Here is a 25,102-nt window from a genome sequence, read left to right as displayed (position 1 = left end):
ATTCTTAATCTTTGATTTGGTAGCTTTAGATTTCAATACAAATATGGCTTAATGCAATTGCAAGTACATCTATGGACTCCTATATGTAAAGTCGGATCTGGCTGCAGAGAACCGAGACGTAAGATTTTATTCCAGTAATAATGAATTTAAAAAACTATATTAAAAACTAAAGGGATACTAAATTATAAAATTTTAAAACGATGTAAAATTAGATAATTAATAAAAAAATATAAGAATTGAAATTTTTTAAGAGTGTAATTGAATCAATATGCTGAACGAAAGTTTGTCCAACTCGAGATTTCGAAATCCGGGAGCCGATGTATTGAAGTGTCTCATGCTTCTGCCTCGATGGTGTTCGTGGAATAAGACCCTACCAAGGGAGACAATTTCAGATAACGTGATGAACCGAGACTTTCTAATAATTTTTCCAATGATAGAGTTTAATAAGATTATAAAAACGATAACATTTTCAGATAAATTTATTTATTATTAACAAATAAATACAATCGAAATCAAATCTAATACTAGCTTGATAAAACCCTTTTATATTCAAATATCATATTAGGCTTAGGATGTGTATATTCTTAATCATTTTATCCTCTTTTGTGTTCATCCTAAAAATTTTTTCCTTACTTTAGTCTAAAATTTTGGATGTGTATTAATTAATTAGTATTGTGATCTTTCTTTAGAGGTTGTTAAGCCATCTTATTTCATATATGAGAAACAATTTGTCAAATTGCATATTATTTATTTATTAGATTTTAAAATTTCTCATATTTATTAATTTATTTATTGAATATATCAAGCAATTTCAGTATAAGGGGAGTATTGTTCTTCATAGAAATTTTAAATTCAAATAGCTACTTCATCAAGATATATGTTGTCAATTACTAAAAAGAATTATGAACAAATATTATCTCGTAACTATTTAAACTATTTAAAACTTAGGATTTATTAAAGCCAATAAGTTTGTACACTGGGCATGCAACTTATGCATGGAATAATTTTATTTATAGATACAAAATTGTTACTCTTGCCAAAAGAAAATCCTTTTAAAGACATTACATAATAGTTTATGTAAATGAAACGTGACTGTGAATTTTGTTACAGTGACTGAAATCGTGGGTGGATGCAAGGTGGATCTAGAAATCATATTTTTTGAATTAATTACTGGTATTCGATCTATTGATCGACTAATCCAGATCGGGTACTGTAGAGTCGAGGGTGACTCTCCCAACCCAGTTTGCTCCATTCGCAAATGACATGATTCGAACCCCTAACCTTGTTTAAGAGACCTAATTTCTCATCTCACTAGACCAACTGATTGTTGGTATCTATAAATCATATTAAAAGGGAAAAAGAGTGCAATTTTATCATTATACTTAATCAAAAGTTTAAAATATTCTGGGACTATAAAAAAACTGTATCATGTTCAAAGGGGCAAGGCCACTATTTTTATATGAAGAAATTTAGTGTAAGAGGTAGGGTTACAAACGAGTCGAGTCGAAGTCGAATATTGCTGAGTTAGTCTCGACTCAAAAACTCTGAAATGGAGTTCGACTCGATTCGAAAACTCTCGAGTTTAAAATTTTAAAGCTCGACTCGAACTCGAAATCATGAAGTGAAGCTCGTAAAAGCTTGAAATGGCTCAAAATGAAGAAAAATCTTAAAATTAACTCGATTGAAGCCTCAAACTCGAACCATAACCTTAAATACATGAAAACCTTATGCTGTATTTTTTAAAAAAACCAACACATAAATGTTAATAATATTAATAATTTATTTTTTTTTAGAAAAATTAAATCTTAATATATTATATTTTCGAGCTACTCACGAGCTTTTCGAGTTAAGTATCAAGTAACTCATTTCGGTTCGTTAAGAACTCGAGTTGAACACGAGCTCGAGTATTTATCGAAATTTGACAGAGTCAATCTCAAATAACTCGCAATTTATCTCGTGTCATTTACGACTTAATGAGAGGATATAAGCATGTGGTATAATATTAACCGGGTAAATATTTATAGTTGAAAAATTCTACCTTGTGATGGGTGGTGTGTGGGGGGTTTGATTGAGGATCGATAATAGAGATGGAGATGGATGGGAAGCTCCCCTAGCTTTTAAGTAGAGAGGAGAGAAAAGAAGAAGAAGAATAGAGAAGAGTTTAAACGTCGGTAAAAAGTTTTGAGAAGTTAAATTTATGGAAAAATAGTAGGGATGGTAACATGTCGAGTTTTGGTCAACCCGATTTGACCTAAAAACATGTATCCTTCACCTGAACTCGACCAGACTCGAAACTTTTTATAAGTTCCGCCTAACCCGAATCGACCCAAAAAATATATATCATCCACCTGACTACGACTCAATCCGAATTTTTAGAGTAAAAATCTGAACTAACCTGATAAAAAATAAATATTTAATTAAAAATAAATTTTTTAAGAAAAATATATTATTATCCTTGGACCGGGTCAGGTATGTTGTTTTTACCCTCCACTCGAATCTGTCTTTACTCGACCTTGTCACTAAAAAATCAACCCGACCCGAACCTAATTTTTTTTTAAAATCTGACACTATCGAATTCGGGTTATATTGTCATCCCTAAAAAATAATGTCAAATTATCGATTTAATGTATCACATTAATATTTTGTTAACTTAATAATGGCGGTAAAAAATAACCTCTGAAAATTGTACCCACTATTAGGGTTTATTTCTACCCACTATTAGGGTTTCTCGGCCACCTGGACCAGTTTTTCTTTCTTTTCATTCTTGTGATTTTGGTTTGCTCGCCTCTAGTTTGTGTGAATTTGTTGTCTCACCCATGGCACGTATATACGAATTAAAGATGTCACATTAATTTAACAAACATTTGTTGAATATAAATACTTAAAAATTTATTCTTTTTTAAATATTTTCTATTTTAACTTTAAACTTTTACCTTAATCGTATAAAATCATAAAATAACATTTAATTATTGAAAACAAATATGAGTTCAAGCAACGATTAGACAGTTTGGTGATATTCATAAATTATATGAAACTGTCTAAACACCGCTTGATTTTGAAAGCCATTTATATCATAGTATTATATATAAACTATTTAATAATAAATACGACCAAAAATAAAATGTCTTAGTTTAAAATTACAGACATTTGTAAAATAAATTAGATAAAGTAAACCAACTATATAATGTACATGCCACTAATAAGTCAAAGATAGGATATCTTAGTGATATTGTTGGTAGGTTTAATTTCCAAAAGATGCTCGGATAGCCCCCTACTTCACGTCCTTTTTCTTTATTCGAACTTACGCATGAAAATTATCACAAGCTAAGTAAAACTTAGTGAGACAACAACATAACTAAATTGATATATATCATAAATTTCGTAAAGTATTATAACATAAAACTGTAATTTGAATAAAAATTCTAAAACTTTCAAACCGGGCTATTCAAGCTAATTTCCCCTTGAAAACCTGAAAATCATCCTCTCATGATTTTATCAAAAAGCATGCAAATCAATATCAAATATCATAAACAATTCATATTTCTTTCATTCGTACATATTTCAGAACTTTCATTTCATTTTCATATTCTTTTCTTTCATATTCCTGTCATAACTTTCATAATTATTTGTATAGCCCAATGTATATGTAAGATAATACAAGGTACATCAGTAGAACATAAGGTGCGCACTGGGCACATCACTGTACCAGTCATAACTGAAACATATAATGCACTCCAAGTGCAATCATAACATGGGCACCAACGGTGCATATAACTGGAAACTGATAATTGGAAAGTACTCAACTTAATGCATGCCAAATGTACATACGGCTCTCAATACATCATACAATGAGCTTATATTTCATAATATAATCATTTATTAGTCAACGTTGAAAATCATAAATTTTTAGAATTCTTTATCATAAAATTCGTACTTGAGTAGTCAATATCCTAAATCATCCATAAAACATTTATGCAAACATTTTATAAATAATGCATATTTAAAATAGAAAACATACTTTAAAATAATACGGGTTGACTTATCACAAGTCGTCCTCAATCAAATTAATTAAATAAACTAATTGTACCCATTTTAACACTTTGCTTATAAATCAAAATATAAGTCTCACTAAGCTTTAGATTTAATCATTTGCTTTCAAATGCTTCAACTACATAATTTATCGATATTTCATTTTCTGGCGGTTTGTACTACCTTCATAGAAATATTATTTTGTATTAATCCACATACTTAAAAAATTATTCTATTAATACCACTGAAAACTAGACTCGAATACTAATCTAAATATATAAGACACTTCTTCTAGTTCTACTTGTACGATTAATAGGCAATTTTCAAAGTTGACTGACATAAGCTGTTTTTAGCAGAATCTGCTGCCATGTTTTCTGGCCTATCCTTGATTAAAAATTCATATCTTTTTGTATACACCTCAAAATCAGTAGCCATTTGTTCGGACAAAAATAGACTGATATACAAATCCAATGGTATAAAATTCATCTTCTAATAATTTAAGTATAATTTATGGTGAATTTCTAAACTTACTGTTCGAATCATAATTTCTAAACAACTTTACCTAATTAGCATCTTTAACTCAAATCCATTATTATATAAGCTTAATAAATGAACATAGAGGCTACAATCACAATTCACATAACATTAGGAGTTACTTCTTACCGTAGTAACTTCGCCATTGGCTTATCGCAAGCTAATGTTTGTGTGATGATATAAATCACTGGCTCGATTGATGATGAGACCCTGATCTTCAAGTTGGACGGAGGGAAACGACAACGAGGTTCACCTATAGACAAGGGATTTGATAAGGATAATGGTGATAGTCCTCTTCAGGTAAAGAGGATTCTGACTGTGTATGGAGAGAGCTCAGGTCAACAAATTAACCTAGACAAATTCGATATTTTTTTCAGCTCAAATGTTATTGAAGAGAACAGACGTGATGTAAAGCGTATCTTGGAGGTGGCTAGCAATTCCAATCCGGAGCGATATCTGGGATTACCAACAATTGTGGGAAGAGATAAAAAATATGCTTTCTTGAGTTTATAAGTTCTGTGCTCGCATAAGAAACTGGAGTGTTCGGTTTTTGTCACAAGGAGGGAAGGAAGTGTTTATTAAATCTGTTCTTGAGGCGATCCCTTTGTATGTGATGAATTGTTTCCTATTGTCGAAAATGTTTTGCAAAGAGTTTGAAGGTATCATGGCCCGATTCTAGTGGCAGAAAACGGAAGTTAAACGGGGTATTCATTGGAGTTCTTGGGAGGGGCTTAGTTTGTTAAAAGAAGAATGAGGTCCTGGGTTCCAAGATGTGGCAAAATTTAATATTGCGTTACTAGCTAAGCAAAGGTATAGGTTACTTTTGAATCTCTTATCGCTGGTGAGTAGGGTATTGCGAGCTAAATACTACCCTACAGGAGTTTTCTTCATGCGAGGTTTGGCTCATCACCATCGTACATCTGGCGTAGCATATGGAGTGCCCGCGGATTACTTGAGAAAGGGCTCCGGTGGAAAGTCAGAAATAGACGATCCATATCCGTTTGGAACGATTTTTGGCTTCCTCGGTGGAATCAAAGGGGGTTGGTATATCCTCGGGTGGACTCAATAAATAAGGTCTCTGATTTAATAAATGAGAGGGATGCTAGCTGGAAGGCGAAAGTGCTTCAACAGAACTTTTTGGACGAGGAGGAGTTGATTCTAAGTATTCTTATTCCACACTTTGATCAGGAAGATATGCAGGTGGGGAGGGGGGAGCGATCTGGTGTCTACAGTGTAAGGAGCGGGTATCGCCTGTTGCTTGGTAATGGTTTGGTGTCTCAAGATGAAAATGTAGCTTTGAAGGCAATCTGGTAGTGTGCATGTCAAAGGAAGATAAAAATACAAGCTTGGAAATTCTTATTCAATTATCTCCCAACAAATCAGAACCTTTATCAACGTAGAATATCAAACAATATGTACTGTTCGATGTTCCCTACGTCTATAGAGGATAGGGTGTATGTGGTGCGTGATTGCCCGCTAGCCTATTATCTTTTGCAGGCTTTGGGGTTCTTCTGGGCCCCAACCGTTGCAAATTTGGATTTTACAGGTTGGTTTGTGTGGTTAATTAAGCAGAATAATTTGAAAACACATGCAATTGTGTTGATACCCATCTGGTCTCTTTGGTTCGCCCGGAACAAATATTTACATCAAGGCCAGGTTTCAACAGTCGACGAGATTGTTACCTTTGCTTAACTCTGTGCTTGGATTTTTCCAAGGCTAATGAATGTTTGCAGACATCAGTGGTTTCTCCTGAGGTGAAGTGGAAGCCTTCATAGGTGTAATACCCTAAATTTTGGTTAGTGATCAAAATATAATTTTTAAAAGTTTAGTAGTCAAAGTATAGAAGTAGGAAAAGTTTAGGGATCTAAGTGGTAATTTTCCAAAAATATTTTTTATTCCATAAATAGATAATTTATTTTTGAGAGTGAAGTTTTATTGAAATAAGATTCTTGATCCATAATTTATGTTGAAAACTAGAAAGGGTTAAAATCTAGTAAGACATCGGTAAATCAAATCGAATAGAAATTTCAAGAAAAATTGAAGGATGTTAGGCTTAAAAATATTATTTCACATTTTAAAATGATGGAAAATAATATAGACCATTGGATTTGAGGATTTAATTCCATGTTAAATTTAGATCGTTAGATTAAAATAGCAAGATTAAATTTTTTGGAAAGTTGCATGGACAAAATAATAACGGGTGAAATAATTTGTTCATCTTTGACTTTTGGAAGATGATAAGGTTGATGTGGCTTGGTTTGATTGTAATTATGAAGTTTCATTAAGGGTAAATTAGTCTTTTCACAATTAAATGAATATTAAATTCATTAAGCTTAAATAAAGCTAAATTAACAAGAAATTAAGTTTGGAAATTTCATGAAACTTAGCCTAAAATCAGCCACCAAGCCGTGAGTCTCCTCCAAAGGTAAGAAAAATTTTCTTTTCAATTTTTAAGTAATTTCCTTTGGTTTTTAGATAGTGATGTGAAATAGAAAGTTATTACACGCGAAAAACGCTATCATTTGGTTTACATGTTAATCTTGCTTGTGTTGAAAGATCCCAAATTTTAGGGTTTATGTTCACATTAGAGTTTATAGAATTGATGAAGGATTTTGATTTTTTGAGGTTATAGAATCATATACAAGCATGATTGATGATTAAAATCACTTGTACATGGCCATATAAGCTCATGTTGAATTCAGCCAAACCCTAGCTTTAGGGGAAGATGTATTTTGATGAAATTAATTTAGAGGTTTGATTGTTGAGGTCTTGAAATGTTGAATAAAGGTTGGTTTCATGCTTGAATCAAGTGAAAATCATGAGATTTACACCCTAAAGCATTCGACCTTGAGGAAATAAGTTGGGAAAAATTGTAGAAAATTCCCATGGGTTAGAAATGATATTTGGAAGGTTCTACAAACCTTAGAAAAAATTTTGGGCTAATTTGTAATTTTTCAAAAATTGAGGGACTTATTCGGCAATTTTAAAAATTTATAGGCTGAATGTGTAATTATTCAAAAGATGATGTACATTTTTGGAAGTTTCTGTTTGAGGGCTGAAATTAAAGTTGGAATATAAAATTTAGCGATTTTGGAAAGTTTGAAAAGTTTAAGTACAAAATGACAAATATTGAAAAAGTTAGTGACTTAAGTAGTAAATATGACATTGTTGAGATATTGGGCTGAAAATTAAATGTTGGAAAAACATTAGGTTTTTTTTGAGTTTGAATTGAAGAATTTATGACAATAGCCCATTATGAATAAAAAAGAAAAATTAAGATGAATTTTAAAAGAATTTGAAAATAATAGTATTTTTTAGTATTATTATTTTGTAAAAAATGTTAGTAAGGATACTAATATTGTAATTTATATTTGCATGTTTGATTATGGATGCCTGTGTAGATCATGATCAAATTTGTGATACAAGCAGATCAAAAGGTAAGGAAAAAGTTCAAGAATAGTCGGATTTTGTTAGCAAGGCATAAGAGTGAGACATACCAGGTGAGTGCATTTATTATGTACTTAAAAGATATGAGAACGACTTGTGATGAGTCAACCTTGAATGTTTTTATAAAATCATGTTTTATCGTATTTTGAAATATTTTCATAAAGTTTATGAAAATAATTTTATGAAATAATTTTAGGGCATGAACTGTCCTAAAATAGATGGATGAACTTTTATATTATTTTAACAACTATCGATGTTTCATAATAAATGTTTAATATGTGAATTTGATTTAAAGGCATATTGTATGCGCATTGAGTGAGAGTCATAAGTGCATTTCGACATACTTGGAGTATGATGATTATCGATCGATTTTGTTTAATGCATATGTTGCATTTTCGTATTAGTAACTTTATGTACTTTCGGCACTATGTGTGCATTCATAGTATTCATAATGAGTTTGTGAATTACTATTTCGATATATTAGTATAGTGTCGTTACTACAATACTTATACTTTCGTTTAGCACTTATGTACAACCCATGTACCTTGCACTCTCATTTGACATACATTGGGCTATGAATGAATACTTTTGAATATATCGATTGATAGGTATGTTGGACATATTAAACATTGTTTCGTAGGTTATTTGACGGAAACTTTACTTATCAAGTCAGTTTTATGTATTTATGTATTTTATATGATAAATCATATTTTGATCTTATGATGGTTTACTCATGTTTTTAAAATGTCTTATTTATGTTATTATGTCTCACTAAGTGAATACTTAGTGTGTGATGGTTTCACGCGTAGATAATAGCGTACAATCGGAGTAAGGAGTGCAACTGACATCGTAAATTAAAGATTGTCTCATCAGTAACTGTATGACATCTTTAGATGTTTACTTTTTGATATTACTATTTGGCATGTATTAATCATATGATGATGCTCTAGTATGTATTTGACATATGGGTTGTAGTAGTATATTATGTTCAAACTTTATGGCTATTTTACATATTAGTAGTTAATCAACGTTTATAATATTATTATATTAAATTGTTTAACTTAAAGAAACAAAATTTTATTGGTTTTCAAATATAAAAATGTTTTAAAAGTCACCTGATATTTATAACTCGTGTACGAAAAACGAGTGTTACAAGAGGGACAAGCTGTCAAAGCGAATTTTGATGCTCGGTTCTCGCCACAATCAAAACTTGCTTGGTTAGGAGTGATTAAGGAATAACGAATGCCTTATTTTAGTCGCATGTAGAAGGAAAAACGGTTTTGTTACCTCGGCTTTCACGGCTAGAGCAAAGGCCGCCGTGCATGCGGTGGAATTGGCGATGGACATCGACTTTCAAAATGTTATGGTGAGGGTGACTCAAAAACGGTGATAAACAAACTGCAATTGAGCGAAGATGATATATCGGAGATAAGTGCACTGATATGGGAAGCAAAAAGGAGAGCTGATCAATTGCATGCGTGTAAGTTTACCTTTACAACAAGACCGACGAATAAAGATGTGCACATTCTGGCAGCCGATATTTGTCTTGGAACGGAGGATTGCTTCTGGGTTGAGGAGGGGCCGCGCTGCGTGGAGGTCCAAGTAGCAGAGGATAGTCGAGGGATCGTCTCACCGTAGCTGTTGTGTTTTGTTTAGGATCATGCTTTGGCTCTATTCTATTTTGTTTGTTTCTTCTTCTCTGTTCGTGAAATGTTTTGAAGCCGGTGAAGGTATAAGATGAAAGGCCAGTTGAGTTTTCTGTTTTGGTTTAGTTTTTGCTGCTTTGATTTTTTAGTTGTTGAGTGGTCTGTCTAGCTGTATCCCACAACTGGTTTAGAAACGTTTGGTTAATTATAGCTGGCATTTACACGTTTGGTTGATTGATAAATTTATTATAAATGATATTAATTAATTTATTACAAATCGATAAGATTAGTGACTAATATGTTATTTTTGAAACTTCAATGAAAAATAATAAAATTTACTCAAACATTAGTAATTATTATTATAGTTTACCCAAAAGTTAATTGTATTTTGTATTAATTTTTAGGGTAAATTATGAGTTTAGTACATAAACTATCAATTTTTATCTGTTTAAATACCTAAATTTTTGTTTTTTTCAAAATCATACCTAAAGTTTAGTTTTTGTTTCATTTTAATACATTATCGTTAAAAACTTTAGTTTTTTTCATTTTAGTAACCCGTTCAAATTTCAACGTTAAGCTTTAAAAAAATTGAAAGTTTATGTTTTAAAACGGATCAAAACTGATAGTTTATGTATTGAACGCATTAAGTTTTAATAGTGAATACTAAAATGAAATGAAAACTAAATGTTATGCATAGTTTTAAAAACAATTAAAAATTTAGATAATTAAAAAATCAAAACTGATAATTTAGGTACTAAACACGTAGTTTACTCTAATTTTTAATTGACAAAACTACCCCCTGTTCCCTCCATAATCCCCCTCTTCCAATTTTCCGCCGATTTCAATGCTCGTATTTTCGTTGCTAACAATGGAGAAACTGAAGCAAGCAGTGAAAGAGATCGCCTATAGCCAAAACCAAGCTAAGTTATCCAATCTTCATCGCTCTCTTATTCCTTTCCTTTCCTTTGCTTCGTCTCTCTACGGCGCCGTTCTCTATATTCGTCATTCCCTTTACCGCTCTGGCTTCTTCTCTAAGAACAGGTCCGATAATATATTGAAGCTTAGTTTGAAGGAAACTAAAAAAAAAGTTCAATTTTTGTTTAAATTATTTTGTGGGTTTTTATTTTTGAAGCTTGCTGGTAATCAGTGTTGGAAATTTGACGTGGGGAGGAAATGGAAAGACTCCAATGGTTGAGTTCATAGCGAAGCGCTTAGCTGATTATGGAATTTCATCTCTCATTTTGACAAGGGTAATCTTTCTTATCGGGACTACTTTGATTACTTCATTTGATGTTTCATATGGTAGCTGTAAATTTATACTGGTGTTCTGATTGGGAAGATTGGACATTTGATTTAAGTAAGTTTGAGTGGATTGTAATTGTTTTGTGTTTTTCAATTTCAATGTTTAGTGGCAAAGAATAGAGCTAAATTATGTTTCTCAGTTGCTTTCACTTTCAATACAGCTAAACATTGTTTCACTTTCTCATTCTTGAACAAAAGATGTGTATATTCGGCTTGTATGTTTGTAGCCGAACTATGTCAAGGAGTTGTCTAAAAGCTCGTACTTCAAAAACTTGGCAGTTTCGGAACAAAAAGTCTAAGATTTAGGAGTTCAAGAAATCAAGGAGTCGCTTCCTATTTTTTGTACCAGAATGGCTCCCTCGTATTTCTTTGAACCGAGAAATATAAGCACAAAGTTGCATTTGGAAGTGTTGCATGATGCAGTCGTATTATGTGTTTCTGCAATTGGTTCTCCTGATGCTTTTGTGCTGGCGGTAGAAAAGGTTTTACTATTTTATCTTTTGTTATCTCTTTTCCGGTTTAATTAACATGTCATGCATAATGGACCATTATTTCTCTATTATAGTTTTTTTACAGTGGTGAATGACTTGCTGCAGATTGGACCGTTACTTGTCTATCGAATCGACTTCAATGACCATCACTCATTTGAGATCGAGGTAAAGCACCCCTTCTCCTTTATATCCCAGATTTATTTTCCGAGCAATCATGTTCTCATTTCACGATGTCAAATGAAAACTAGGATATTCATATGATAAGAAAGCGGCTTAGACAACTTGAGTACAAGTTCGGTTATAAACCGATTGTTGTAATTACAGAAAAGGTGAGTAACCAAGAAAGCTGGTTTCAGTAAATGCAGAAGATTTCCCTTAAAACGAATCCTTTAAGCATGTTAAACTTGATTTTACCAGGACTATGATCGAGACCCCGAGATCCTGAAACATTTGCATCCTTTTCGAGTTCTCGTACTCTGTTCCGAAATGCAGATTTTACCTCGTAAGGGATGCGACGAGGATTGCTTCAGGTAGCTATTGAAGGAGCTACTTGAAGTGTAAATGCGTATCAGATGCGGATTAAACTTCTGATTTTAGACAGAGTAGTAATTGCTCATGCTATGCAGTGACCAAAGTTGCTTTAATGAACACTGAACCAGCAACATATTCAAAGAGTTTAGATTGTCTTTGTTCTTGCACCTTAGTGTTTAATTTAGGTTTTAGTATATCCGGTTCGGTTCAATTTATAAGAATGCCCATTTGGAACTATCGGAAAATTGCATACAATGGGAAAGTAATTTGGTAGTGATAGTTATGCGTTTGCCTGCTTTAAAATAAAAAAAAAAAGGTAAACTACCTCAGACTCAGATACCATTGAACTTTAAGCATTGTATCGTTTGTACCATTGAACTTTTGATTTTGTCAATTATAGAACTGAACCTTGATTTTTGTTTCAATTATACTTCTAGGTTGATAAATCGTTAACAGTCAGATCAAAATGACGTCGTTTTGGTGAGGTGTCTACGTCGACAGTTGTTAGCCACGTCATCATGTCGTTAATGATTTAACAGTTTAGTAATATAAGAGATTAAAAAATAAGAGGTTAATTAATTTAATTTTATTATTTGATAGTTTAATTAATTTTAATTTTTTTATTTAAGAGGTTAATTAGGTGTAAAAAAAATAAGAGATTTAATAACATACTTTTTAAAAAGTATATAAAACTTCATACACCTTTGATTCTATATATATATATATAACATTTTTTATTCAAATGAATAGAGTTGGAATATCTTTCTTTCTCAACACTTACATCTTCCACTCCCCACTACTAAACAAAAGCCTTTTCCTTCAAAATATAAAAGACTTGCACTGAAAACAAATGGAGAGCAGAGGTTTTATGGAAAAGAACTTGTTGTTATCGTTCTTCCTCTCTGTATTAAGCTTGACGGTGGGATTATCGAGGGCTCAAATGGTGCCGGCGATGTTCGTTTTCGGGGACTCCTTGGTGGATGTCGGGAACAACAATTACCTTCCGGTCTCCATCGCCAAAGCAGATTTTCCTCACAATGGAATCGATTTTCCCACCAAGAAACCAACTGGGAGGTTTTGTAATAGCAAGAACACAGCAGATTTTCTTGGTAAGTACTAATCACAACTGATAAATGTTTTTTATATATGTTTTAGTTGTGTTTCAATGTAAAGCAGTGGAAAATAAACATGCAGTCATGCAAAATAGTAATAAAATAATTATTTTTTTGGGGCAACATTTTCTCAAAGTTAAATTTTATTTATATAATAAAAAATATTAAACATTAAAATTTAAATTATGACATAATAAAATATAAAAGTAATATTTTAATATATGAATTACCAAATTTAATAAAGCTTTGGTGATTAATTATTTTCAAATATAAAATGTATTGTTATTTCAAAATATTCATTAGTATGTGTGCTTTAATAACAACGAAAAGCAAAAAGGTTATAACGACTAAAGTTTTAAGAGTATTGATGCTCAGCTCATGTGGATTGAATGTATAAAAAGTTTTTTTTTTGAATAATCTGTGGTAAGTATATGGTAGTATCTATTCAAGGATAACTCTTAACCTTTTAATATTGATCGCTTACACCTGACATCTATAACATTGACATCTATAACATTGAATAATATTCTTTAACTTTTTTTAAATAACCTTATATTTAACATTGAATTTCATATGTATAAATATCACATTGACAGCTGAAAAATTAGGGTTACCAAGTTCACCACCCTATATTTCCTTGTCAAAGAAGAAAGATGCATCATCGTATATAAACAGTGTTAGCTTCGCCTCCGGCGGCGCTGGAATCTTCAACGGCACAGATCAAACTTTCGTAAGCCACGAAAATCCGAGATATGCCACATCTTAAACTTTACTGCATGAACTAATTGCTTTTCAAACCGAACTATTAGGGTTTTCTGTTTCATGTGCTTTTTTCAAATTTCTATTGACCAGCGTCAATCCATAACATTGTCAAAACAAGTGGACAACTACATCGCAGTGCTGAAATTTTTGGTACAGCAAATGGGACCACCTTCCACAGAAAATCACCTTTCAAAGTCTCTCTTCACCATCGTCATCGGCAGCAACGACATCTTCGACTACTTTGAATCGTCGAATCTTCGAAAGAAGAACACCCTACAACAATTTGTTGACTTGATGGCTCAAACCCTAAAAGGACAACTCAAGGTAAACTAATTAGGTGATATAGCAAATAGTATTGTAAGTACTTGATCCTAAAAATTTCCACCATTTTTTTTCAATAGAGACTATACGAATACGGTGCTCGTAAACTCGTTCTCACCGGCATTGGAGCGATAGGGTGTGTACCGGAAGTAAGGGTTGAAAACGAAACACATGAATGCAGTGAAGAACACAAATTTTGGTCTGTCAGGTACAATGAAGGAATGAAGGCAATGTTGAAGGGATTAAAATCAGAACTTCAAGGCATAAACTACTCTTACTTTGATACTTACAGTGTCATGCAAAATGTGATCCAAAAACCATCTTCTTACGGTACGTATACATACATACATAGAAGCTAAAATATGAGAGTTTTGAACTTGGGGATTTGAAAGCTAAAGTGCCTTGTGTGCCCGTTTCCATGTATTGCTACAACAGGAACGATCATGTTTTCTGGGATTTGTATCATCCGACCGAGGCGACGGCTAGGGTTTTCGTGGATAATATTTTTTATGGTCCTTCACAATACTGTATCCCAATGAATGTCAGGCAATTAGTTTCAGTTTGAAACTTATAGTGAATGATCAATAGCTTGCAGAGTTACAGTACTCGGAGAATGAGATTATGCTAGCATAATACGAATACATGAAATATCTTGTTTTAATAATAATTATCTTACAAAAATTTGAATATTTTTTATGCGATTTTAAATTTATTTTCATGTATTGCGTATATTTCTCTTATCAATAATGTTTTCTTAAAATATCAAAGATTAATAAATGTAAACAATATTTGATTTTGATTTGAATTGTGATACATAAATAATAAAAATGAATTAAACTCAATTTGCACCTAAAGTATTTCTTAATATTTTAATTTTTAGAAAACTAAAATTTTAAATTATTGTTTTTATAAAAAAAATAAAGATAATTTTAATAATAAAATCACTTATTGCACGAAACTTGAAAATATGGTGTATCGTTTTAATAATAATAATATATATATATATATATTATAATAAATAATGAGTCGATGTGATCCAAGTTATTGATTATTTCATGAACCAACGTTGTCTTGGTCTTTAAATAGGCCTTTTCAAACTCTATTGTAATTTTAAATTAAATTTCAACTTTTTACTATTAATTATGTTTTTCTTTTTTGTAAGAGCATTTATTCGACAAATATTATTGTTATTATAATATTTAAAAAATATAAATTTATAAATGTTTAAGCGTGTTGTCTCTGATTTAAATTGCAAAATAATATGACTGATTTGTAAATAATATCTAAAAAATCTAATATTTATTATTTAAGGAAATATGAAGCTTATTTTTAAATTTTTGTTCATTTTAAGCTAATTTATTTTTCTAAAACTTATAAATCTCTTGAAGTAGTAAAATTCATAAAATAAAAAAAATTGAATTAGCATTTTATTTATAAAAAAGAAAAGCGATCGAGTTTGACACATTATATCATGTTAACCTAAAAGTGTTAGGTGCTACATGACATCCAAGACGTGTTGACCATTTAAAACACGACAAAATCTTTTATGATTACAATGAAGATTTATTTATAAAATCAAGTGGGCGACGTTTCTGATTACTATGTTGGTTTAAGGATGTTAACAATGTCAAATTCTTTTATTAGTCCATATAATATAAATAAATCATAAATTTGGTCCCTATATTTTAATTCGATTATTTTTAATCATTATATTTCAAAAAAAATCAATCCTAATTTAAATAGTAGACATAAAATCTATTAAATCAAATGTTGCTTTTTATTTTTTTTAATACACACAACTTTTAAGTTTAGTTAATGTTTTCTAATTCTAAGTTCATGTAATTTAATTATATAATATTTAGAACCTATTGAGTGACATCGATGGAAAAAGAGAGTATTATTCTTCATAGAGGATTTGAATTTGAATATTTATGTCTATAAGATGTGTACACTGTCAATGACTACGAAAAATTATGAATAGATGTCACATTGAAATCACCCTAGACTATTCATAAAACATTATATTATCTCTAATATTATTTGAATTAGAACTAAAAATTTAAATTTTAAAAATTTAAGATTAAAATTGACTAAAAATACAATATAGGATTCAATCCAAAATTTATGCATAATATAAGGACCAATAGTAACATTTCACCCATTAACAATATGCTTTGGGAACGCCAAATGATTGGTTCAATTTACCACAATTAGCTCCTTCATTTGTTTTTTTTGGGTCCAAAATCTCCGTTATTTTAATATATTCGGTGATTAATATTACTAAGTCTAGATATAAATATTTTTATTGTTAATTTTATATATTGGTTGAAAGTCTTATTTGTTTATTTTTCCTGTTTTTTAAACTAAAAAAAGTAACCTAACCTCAAGTACAGAAAACAAAATAAAAAAAATAATATTTAAATATAATATTTGTTAAATAGTTTTCAGTTTTTTTTAAAAAATTTAAATACATTTTCCACTCGGTTTTGTTCTTCACCAAAGGAATCCCCTGCTCTATCTGAATATATATAAAGGAAACCACCATTTTGATCCATTTCCATTTTAACAAATTATCGCCATATTTTGCTCTTCTTCCTCTTACCGCTCCGAATCTTAAAGCGCGCACCGACGGCGCACGATATGGAAGCTCCGTCGTTTGTCTCCAGAGCAAGAATCGCTCTCCACTCCGCAGCTGCCAAAGCCGAGAGAGTTCTCACTGATTTGAAATCCGATCTAGGTAAATTTGAAAATCTCTATATTTTTGGTTGTAAATATCTATTGCAAAATTTTATTGTTATTATTTTTTCGCTTTGCTATTTTTAGATTCATTTTTATCATTTTCCGGTCTTTATGATATTGTTATTAGATATTAATGACGGATATATATATTTTTGGTTTGGTTGCTGTTCGTTTGGTGAAGATTGTGAATTATCATATCCGAATGAATTCAAAAATGAATCTCCGACGAGAGAAGACGAGTCTAAGGTAAATTTTTGTTGAACTTTGGATCTGAAATGTATCCTTCTTTTTAAGCTGAAATGTAGGATTAGGCTGTTTAGCCTGTTTTAGTTTCGTAGTTGTTATTACTATCTTTAGATGATTGTTGGAACCTTTTTTGGCTGCTGAGAAAATGAATAAAGTTTAGAGGTATGTTTGACTTATTTGAGTATTCGAGTTTAGTTTAGTTTAGTTTACTTGGAATTGAATTGGAGGATTTGCAATTCGTATGCTATTTAGTTTCCCTGCACTTTTCCAGCTACCGAACTAGGCTTCAACATTCTGCCGAGTACTTAGTATGGTGAATTTTGTTGAGTTCTTTTTGCACTTTTTGTTTTCCCTGATAATCCATGTAAATTAATAAATTCTTCTTCAACACATATTTACTTGTTTTAGCATTAACATCTGTGTGGTGTGAAGCAGAGTATTCATGAGATAAAGCATTCCAAGTGGATGCCTGCAAATCTGGGAACCAAGCAAGAATGGCAGGAAAGATTTAAGAACATACGACTAGGGAGAAAAGGAGTTGAAGATTCAGAGAAAGTTGAAAATTCAACAACAACTGTTGCATTCTATGATGAAAACTTGTACTTTCTAAAAGTAAAGAACGATACCGAATCAAAGGTACATTTATGATTCTATTTATTTTTGCTCTCCTGCAAGTGAGGGTTGCTGTAATGAGAATTAAAATGTCTATTTTCTGTTCTAATAAAATTCAAATGAAGGGACTTCTTACTGAGATTGTTGTCCTACAGGCTTTAGAAGCAATTCCCTCTGTAGACATTATAAATACCATGAACGCCATTAACATTCCTCCAACATCTGTTATCAAGCAATTAGCTTTAGCCATTGAGTAAGTCTTTCGATTCTTGACTTCGGTTGTTTGTTTTCTGCTATTGCTGACATTGAAATTCATTTGATGCCTCATGAAATATGCTGATTTGTAGATTGTTACCTTTATTGGAATTTACTTTCTGGACCATTAACACTGCTTTGCCGTACTATTTAATCTTTTGATGCAAAATATTTCTTGTTTCTGAGATCATTTTAAGTGGTCAAATGTGTGATCTATTTAATTGTTATAATTCAGCTTGTGTATGGTGTTCTTATCTTTTTGTGCTTGCCTTTTGGTTACAGGGCTGGAAGTAATTTTAAATCTATGAAAGATCTTTTGGCATCTTCTGGAAATTCTTCACCCGTGAAGGAAAGGACAGGCCTGAGCTTCTCTGCAGTGAAGTCTTTAGTTCTTCGAGACAAAGAGGATAAACTTGCATCCGACTTTGGTGATGACGCGAGGGTGCTTGCTTTGATTCATTCACTGTTTGATACAGGCAGGTTCTGTATGTGACTGATGGGACATTTTTTTTTGCTAGGAGATATGTTTCTCTTTAAACCTTGACCTTTTTTATTACGGTCTTCCAATTTTTTTGTAACATCCGCAAGATATTTGCAGATGGGGACATCCTCCAAAGGGATCTTGTTTCTGATTCAAACACATCTACAACAATGATATCTTTGCCAAAAGACATTCATGCTGCTCCTCCACATAGCTTCGTTGTTAAGCTTTCTGAAGTCATTGGAAGCTTTAGTACCCTTCGTAAAATGGCTCTCTTTTGGTGCAGGGTTGTTACTGAAGTAAGTCGGTTATGCAGAATCTGTACTAAAATGAATGGTCAACATAGAAAAGAAACTAAAATCCTTCATTGGCACATTTTTATGCTTGTAAAGTCTGTTTGCCTTATAGATTTTGTTAATCTTCATCTAATGAAAAGTGTTTGGAATCCTTTAATCATGCAGTTAAGAAGATTTTGGTTTGAAGGTAGACATCTGCCAGGCATTCCTGTAGATGAGACTCCTGATCTAAATTCATGTCTTCTATATCAACAAATACAAGTTATTAATTGTTGTATATCAAGAAAAAGACGGCATAGCATTGCCACTGAATCATTTGATTCTGGAATGGAGGAAACTAGTTCAAATGTTGAAGAACCAGATGATGCTATAGGCAAAGTGGTTGCAACCTCTGCATTATATGCACGAATTAGTACTGGAGAACTTGTCCTTCGACAGGGAGCAAATCAACTGGCTGAAAATATGACCATGTTAGAAACTGGTGAACCTATATACTCACCTATTACTCAGGTTTGGTTGCTGATTCAGCTAACAGATTGCTTACCGTTTGAACCTATTCCTGTGGTTCACTGTGTCATATATGACTGTAGGAAGGACCATTGCTTACAGAGGACCTTATCAAGGAAACAGAGGAGTTAGTGCTTCGTACAGGGAGGTCAGTATATTGACCAAACACCCTTTAACCTTTGTACGTTTTATATAGATTTCAAAGGATAGAATTCTTACTATCTTCTTCTAGTGGTCATTGTTTCACTGCGTAAGATTTGTTTATGAATCATAATATTATTAAGGTTCTCCTGTTTGATTTAAAACTGATGTTATCTTTCAGGATTAACCTATCTAATGCGGTTATGCATGTTGAGTCTTTTTTATTATTTTCAGATCTTTTCCATATTCTTATGTACACATCAAAGCTTTTGAGTGAAAATTGCACATTTTTCCTCTGCTGTCATATTACTCAGTCGGCTATTTATATTATTCTTGTGATTCTTTTACTCATTGCCTTATCTTTTGATGGCCAGTGTTGGTGCTGGGTGTTCTCAACTCCTCTCAGACATGCAGGCTTTCAAGGTATATTTTAGCACAAAGGAATCAGCTCTACCTTATTGCTGTTGTAGATACATATGAATGCAGAATGTTGTTTCAATCTATTTGTTACCTATCTAAATTTGCTTAACCATTTTTTAGGCTGCAAATCCTGGCTGTATTTTAGAAGATTTTGTTAGATGGATCTCTCCTCCTGATTGGACTGAAGCTGAGCCGAACCATGAGGTTAACTATTCGGTTACAAGAGGTCAACTAAGTTGCCGAATGAAAAAAGAAGGTTTTTTTCTCTTTATCCCAGTTTCCGCTACTTAATTAAGTTTGCTGCAGTTTAGTTTCTTTTTGGTCAGGTTTTACTTTTGACATGTGAACATCATTTCATTCACAATGTTTGTATATTTGCATGAACTTGTATTATGTCCTTATGTGACTCGTTTTGGGAGAATGAATACTGAATAACTTCTAAGTAGAGGGTTTTTACTTCTTGATGTATTTGTTAGACATTCTTAACCTACAGGTAGTCACTTGCTAGGACATTTCTATGGTTGATTCTGATATTTGAATTATATACATTTTAGGTAATTTGTGGCATGAACTATGGGATACAGCCAAGCCGATACCAGCCATTAAACAAACACCTCTCTTCGATGAGGATTTGGCTGTGTAAGTTGGATGGAAAGCATTTTCCGTTACAACTCTAAGGCTTTTCTATCACGGGAGTATTGTTCTTACAATAATTGCATGGGTTGTGGTTCCTGCAGGGAAGGAATTCTGAATTTCTTAGAGGACATCCCCACTTCTGACCTCTTTCAACAACTGTTTGTTTCTTTAGTAAGAATTTTGATCTGATTTTGTATGATAATTTCTTTTTCTCTCATAAATTTAAGTCGAACATGATTAGTCAACTAGTCTTTCTTCATAATGCTAATGTCTCATTTCTATAATTTTCAGCTTTCTTTGGGATTTACATTAGCCGAGGAAAAGCTTTCGGGTAATGAAAATTTGTCAAAGCTGTTCTACGAGTGCAAAGACTACGTTGTTGCGACTTGCCAGAAAAGTTTCTGGAATGACAAAATGGATGATCTTTGCCAGGTAGTTTCTGTTGTACAATGCAACTTGAATATCATGTTATATTAATGTATAATAAACTAAATGCGAAGTATTACGATGGAGTGCCTCTGTTTCGGGCACATTCGAAGTTTCCCAGTGAGGGAAATGAAGCTTTGGTTTATAAGATTTTTTTTTTCTGTTATCTGATGGTGTTCAATGTCAATAGGTGTATGAAACAGTGGAAAAGATGGTTTTGACTCCGGAAGAAGTCATAAAGACAATAAAGCAGGCAGAGGAAACGCCCGCAATTGAAAACGGAAATGGTTCTAGTGAACTAAAACGTCGGTTTAAGAGGCTCAGTCTCAACTTCGGCGGCAAGGACAAGCAGCAGCAGAGAAAATCTCCTCCGAAAGACCGGAAGGACTCCGTCGACAATCCTTCTCGATCATTTGCTAGCTTTTTTGATAGCAAGTCATCTTTATTTTCAAAGATATCCCCTAAAAATCTCCCACCTCCATCCTTAGATGGAAGTGACTGGACATTGGTTTGATGACTTGATCTTACCATTCTTTGCCACCGCCCCTCCGCATTCGCCGATTGGTTTACGCAGAGCATAGTTTTGCAGGTAATTGTAAATTATTTTTAAATGAGCAAATGGCATTAAAGTTGCTTCTTTTTTCTGGTAATATTAATGTGCATTGCTTCAACAATATGTGAAAAATGACGGTAATACAAGGAGGGAAACATAAATTGTCAGTTCTTCAATAGTCTGAGCTTGAATTTTCTGTAATCTTCATCCTCATCTTCTTTGGCTATCACTTCCGTTCGTGTTTTGGTCTTCACTACCTTGTCGAATTCCAAATACTTGGAGATGAAATAAGGCTCCACAAAATTAGCCAAGAAATGATCAACCAGAATCAATGCACTGCATTTCCATGAAAAATCCAATAAATGAAATTAACATTCTTTATGATTGAAGAGGATTGAAAAAGAAAAAGGGGCCAAATTCTATAATTAGTTTAGTATAATATATTCCATCTACTTCTAAAATGTATATAATAGTCCTCGAACTTTTAGAGTGTTTGTAGTTTGGTCATCCAACTTTTAAAACTTGCAATGTAGTCATTAAACTTTTTGTTTGTTTTCAATAAAATCCCCGCACGTTACTTTTTGCTGAAGTGGCATTTTAACTCCGTTAACCCTATTATTCTTCTTCATCTTTTCTTCTTCTCCTCCTCCTTTCACTCGATGAAGTAGACGGTTCAGATGATACTCATTTTGGCACTGCATTCTCTAAATCTCCCCAGCAGTTTCTCTATCTCAACCACACTGGCGCGTCTTGATTCCTGATACTGCCTGTTGAACCCCATTGACAAGACCCACTGTCTGATTGTTATCCACTAACCACTTCAAGTCACCCAAACCAAAAACACCCCTCCACAATCCAAGTTCCCTATCATTGCTCCAACTTTAATGCCCAACTTCTTGACTTTTGCAATCATTTGGGTTTTTTCCAATGCAAAATCTTTCTCCACCCAAACCACCTCAACGTTCCTCAAGACCCTATTCATTTCCTTACACTCAATCTTCCTCAAAATCTCCTTAACAAACGCTTCCCGTTCCGAATCATCAACCAAAATCGGATTCACCTTCTCACTCCTCGTCAGAATATCAATTACACGCTTCACTTCTTTGCTGCCTGGATGCCCTTTGTTGTAATCTCGGAGACCCCATCCATTTCCTTATTCTCAATCTTCTACATGCTTGGTGAAGGTATCCGGAGGAAGAGGCAAGGAGCGTCGCCGCCACATGGAGAGGCGTCGTTTGGCCGTGATTCCGACGGTTTGCTTCCGCTATCGGATGGTTCAACACTCTGGCCGCCTCCGACGTGAGGGTCTGTTGGATCGTGCTTAATCCAGCTCTCATTTATTTACCTTTCTTCTTTTTCCCCCTTTTTGGGTATCTATATTCCTCGTTTTATTTATATCGTTTCCTTCTATATATACACACACACCTAGATTTGCATGTTCCAAACAAATTAGTGTTAATGATAATACTGAGTTGAGATAATATAATTTATTTGGGACAAGATAGGTTACAAAATACTCAAATAAAGGTCTCATCTTTTAGGTGTTATTTACATACTGATATTATTTGAGCAATTAAATAAAAACTTAGTATTTTCTAAGCATGTTTAAATAAGAGTTTAATATTTTAAAATGTAAAACAATAATCTAGGGGATCGTTTGGTTTTACGAAATATAATTTTTTTCTTAAAAATAAAAAATATTGAAGAAACCGAAATAATTTTTGGAAAATGAGAACAAAAATAAGTGAAATATGAAAAATAGAAAAGTTGTTTTTAGTATTTTCATTAAAATTCTTTTAAAAATTTGACAAATAAGAAAACACGAGATCTAAATTTTTAACTTAACTTACACAAGTTTAAATCCTTCTAACAATAATTTTTGATGTAATGATATCTAAAATCCTCTAACTTTTACAAAAAAAATGTGACCTCTAAACTTTTTTTTACACTAATAAAAAATTAGTTGACTCTATTTTCATATGTAATGAGGTAAGGGGGAGGTAGGGTAGTAGGCTGCCCCCAACGCAAAGTTGAGAATAGCTTCCGTGAAAGACATCCCTTATGAATTGCCCTCAGTGAGACTCGATCCCACGACCACAAGGTTAAAAGCCTTGCGTTCTACCTCCGTTATGAATTGCGTTTTACACTAATGTGATCTTTAAATTGATTTTTTAAATATTTTAATTGTGTTCTATTTTTATATTTAATATATTAGATATCTTAATAATTGTTTTATATTTTATAATCTCAATTTATATAATTTCTTATTTCTTCTAAAAAATTAAATAAAACATCAAACTTTATATAAAAATCATTATGCTCTCGAACTTAACCAAAAAATCAATTAAATCTATTTATCTATCACGTCATAGTCTATCAAGTACTGTCACAACAATTAAATGATTTATCACATCAATATAATAGATTGTCCTATAAGTTTCGTGAATTGTCTTGTAAGCTCGTGAAGGTCAACATTTGATTTTGTTAGTCAAAGGGTTAAATTGATTTTTTATTCGTTTGAGAGTCACATTTAATGCAAAAAATGTTTAGGGAATACACTAGTGTTTTTTCCCCTTAAAATTTTGAGACTCTCAATTACCACTAAACATATATTTTTTTATTTTAATGAAACTTTTGTGTAATCTTGTTTATAATAATATTTTTATATATTTTTTAAATTTAATTAATGTCAAATATGCATTATTCTTACTATAAACTAAAATAAATTTTGTGTTATGATTTTTTTTATCAACTTTATTGTTTTATATTTGTATAACTCACGTCTTCAATTTATGTAATATTTTTAGGGTTAATTACACGAATGTTCACTTATATTTGTGTCTTATTCACTTTTGATCACTGATTTCAAAAAATATAAGATATGATCACTTTCTTTTTTATTTAATTAAGATATGATCACTTTCGTTTTTATTTAATTAAGATGTGGTCACCCGTGTTAAATGCCATTAAAAAAATTAAATATTTTGATGTAATCACACATTTGGTCCCTTTTATTTGCATATTTTCTCAATTTAGTCATACTTTTAAATAAATTTTAACATAAAATATATATTTTTAAATGAAAATGAAAATAAACTATTTTTAAATTAAATAAATAATGAAATATATTTAATAAGTTAATATAAAAAATATTTTAAAGTTAATATATATATAATTATATTAAATATAATCTGTGTCATGGGTACCTGATTCATAATTTTTTTATATTTTTTTAAATTATATTATTTTTAAAAAAAGTATATAAAAAATTATAAAATTTTAAATTATATATAATCCATATATAAAGTTTAAAATTTGAAATAAAATTTATTAAAAATTAAAATAAAGAAATATAATTAAATTTCAAATGTTTTGACCCGACAAGGCCCTTCTTCACAAACACTTGGGTCGAAACTCCAATGCTTCAGCGGCCGTAGACCTTCAACCCAATTATCATTCCAAAAATCAACACTTTCCTCGTTCCTAATACTCCATCTCTAACGTCATTCCAAACCAAATTGACATCGGTCCATAGTCGCAAGCAGCCTGCTCGAGTGATGGTCAAATGAACTATCTCCAGCATACGATACTTAGCTCGTAGAACACGAGCCTAAA

The 25,102-nt window shown here is 31.9% G+C and overlaps 3 protein-coding genes across 6 annotated transcripts; all 3 read left to right on the top strand.

The window, feature by feature from the left end:
- Positions 1-11,248: 11,248 nt before the first annotated feature.
- Positions 11,249-12,147, top strand: LOC120202405 (probable tetraacyldisaccharide 4'-kinase, mitochondrial). Its single transcript, XM_039202831.1, has 4 exons — positions 11,249-11,440; positions 11,555-11,614; positions 11,698-11,778; positions 11,867-12,147. Exons 1-4 carry the CDS (start codon positions 11,309-11,311, stop codon positions 11,981-11,983), a joined length of 390 nt encoding a protein of 129 aa, XP_039058762.1. The 5' UTR covers positions 11,249-11,308; the 3' UTR covers positions 11,984-12,147.
- Positions 12,148-12,826: 679 nt separating this feature from the next.
- Positions 12,827-14,774, top strand: LOC120202404 (GDSL esterase/lipase At5g55050-like). Its single transcript, XM_039202830.1, has 5 exons — positions 12,827-13,089; positions 13,689-13,822; positions 13,945-14,178; positions 14,256-14,509; positions 14,545-14,774. Exons 1-5 carry the CDS (start codon positions 12,831-12,833, stop codon positions 14,738-14,740), a joined length of 1,077 nt encoding a protein of 358 aa, XP_039058761.1. The 5' UTR covers positions 12,827-12,830; the 3' UTR covers positions 14,741-14,774.
- Positions 14,775-16,650: 1,876 nt separating this feature from the next.
- On the top strand, positions 16,651-21,584 carry LOC120202432 (rab3 GTPase-activating protein catalytic subunit-like). 4 transcript variants are annotated; one of them, XM_039202854.1, is made up of 14 exons: positions 16,651-16,912; positions 17,096-17,160; positions 17,596-17,796; positions 17,928-18,025; positions 18,310-18,503; positions 18,626-18,807; positions 18,970-19,314; positions 19,395-19,459; positions 19,827-19,875; positions 19,993-20,128; positions 20,427-20,511; positions 20,610-20,679; positions 20,800-20,940; positions 21,125-21,584. In XM_039202854.1, exons 1-14 carry the CDS (start codon positions 16,816-16,818, stop codon positions 21,446-21,448), a joined length of 2,052 nt encoding a protein of 683 aa, XP_039058785.1. In that variant the 5' UTR covers positions 16,651-16,815; the 3' UTR covers positions 21,449-21,584. The 4 variants fall into 4 exon arrangements, with proteins under 4 accessions (XP_039058785.1, XP_039058784.1, XP_039058786.1 ...); XM_039202853.1 differs by having other exon boundaries at positions 17,593-17,796; XM_039202855.1 differs by lacking the exon at positions 17,096-17,160 and having other exon boundaries at positions 16,684-16,912.
- The last annotated feature ends 3,518 nt before the right edge of the window (positions 21,585-25,102 follow it).

This window comes from Hibiscus syriacus, unplaced genomic scaffold (genome assembly GCF_006381635.1).
Source record: "Hibiscus syriacus cultivar Baekdansim isolate YM2019G1 unplaced genomic scaffold, ASM638163v2 tig00008706_pilon, whole genome shotgun sequence".
Taxonomy (NCBI): Eukaryota; Viridiplantae; Streptophyta; class Magnoliopsida; order Malvales; family Malvaceae; genus Hibiscus; species Hibiscus syriacus.
This window is presented reverse-complemented; position numbering and strand designations above follow the sequence as displayed.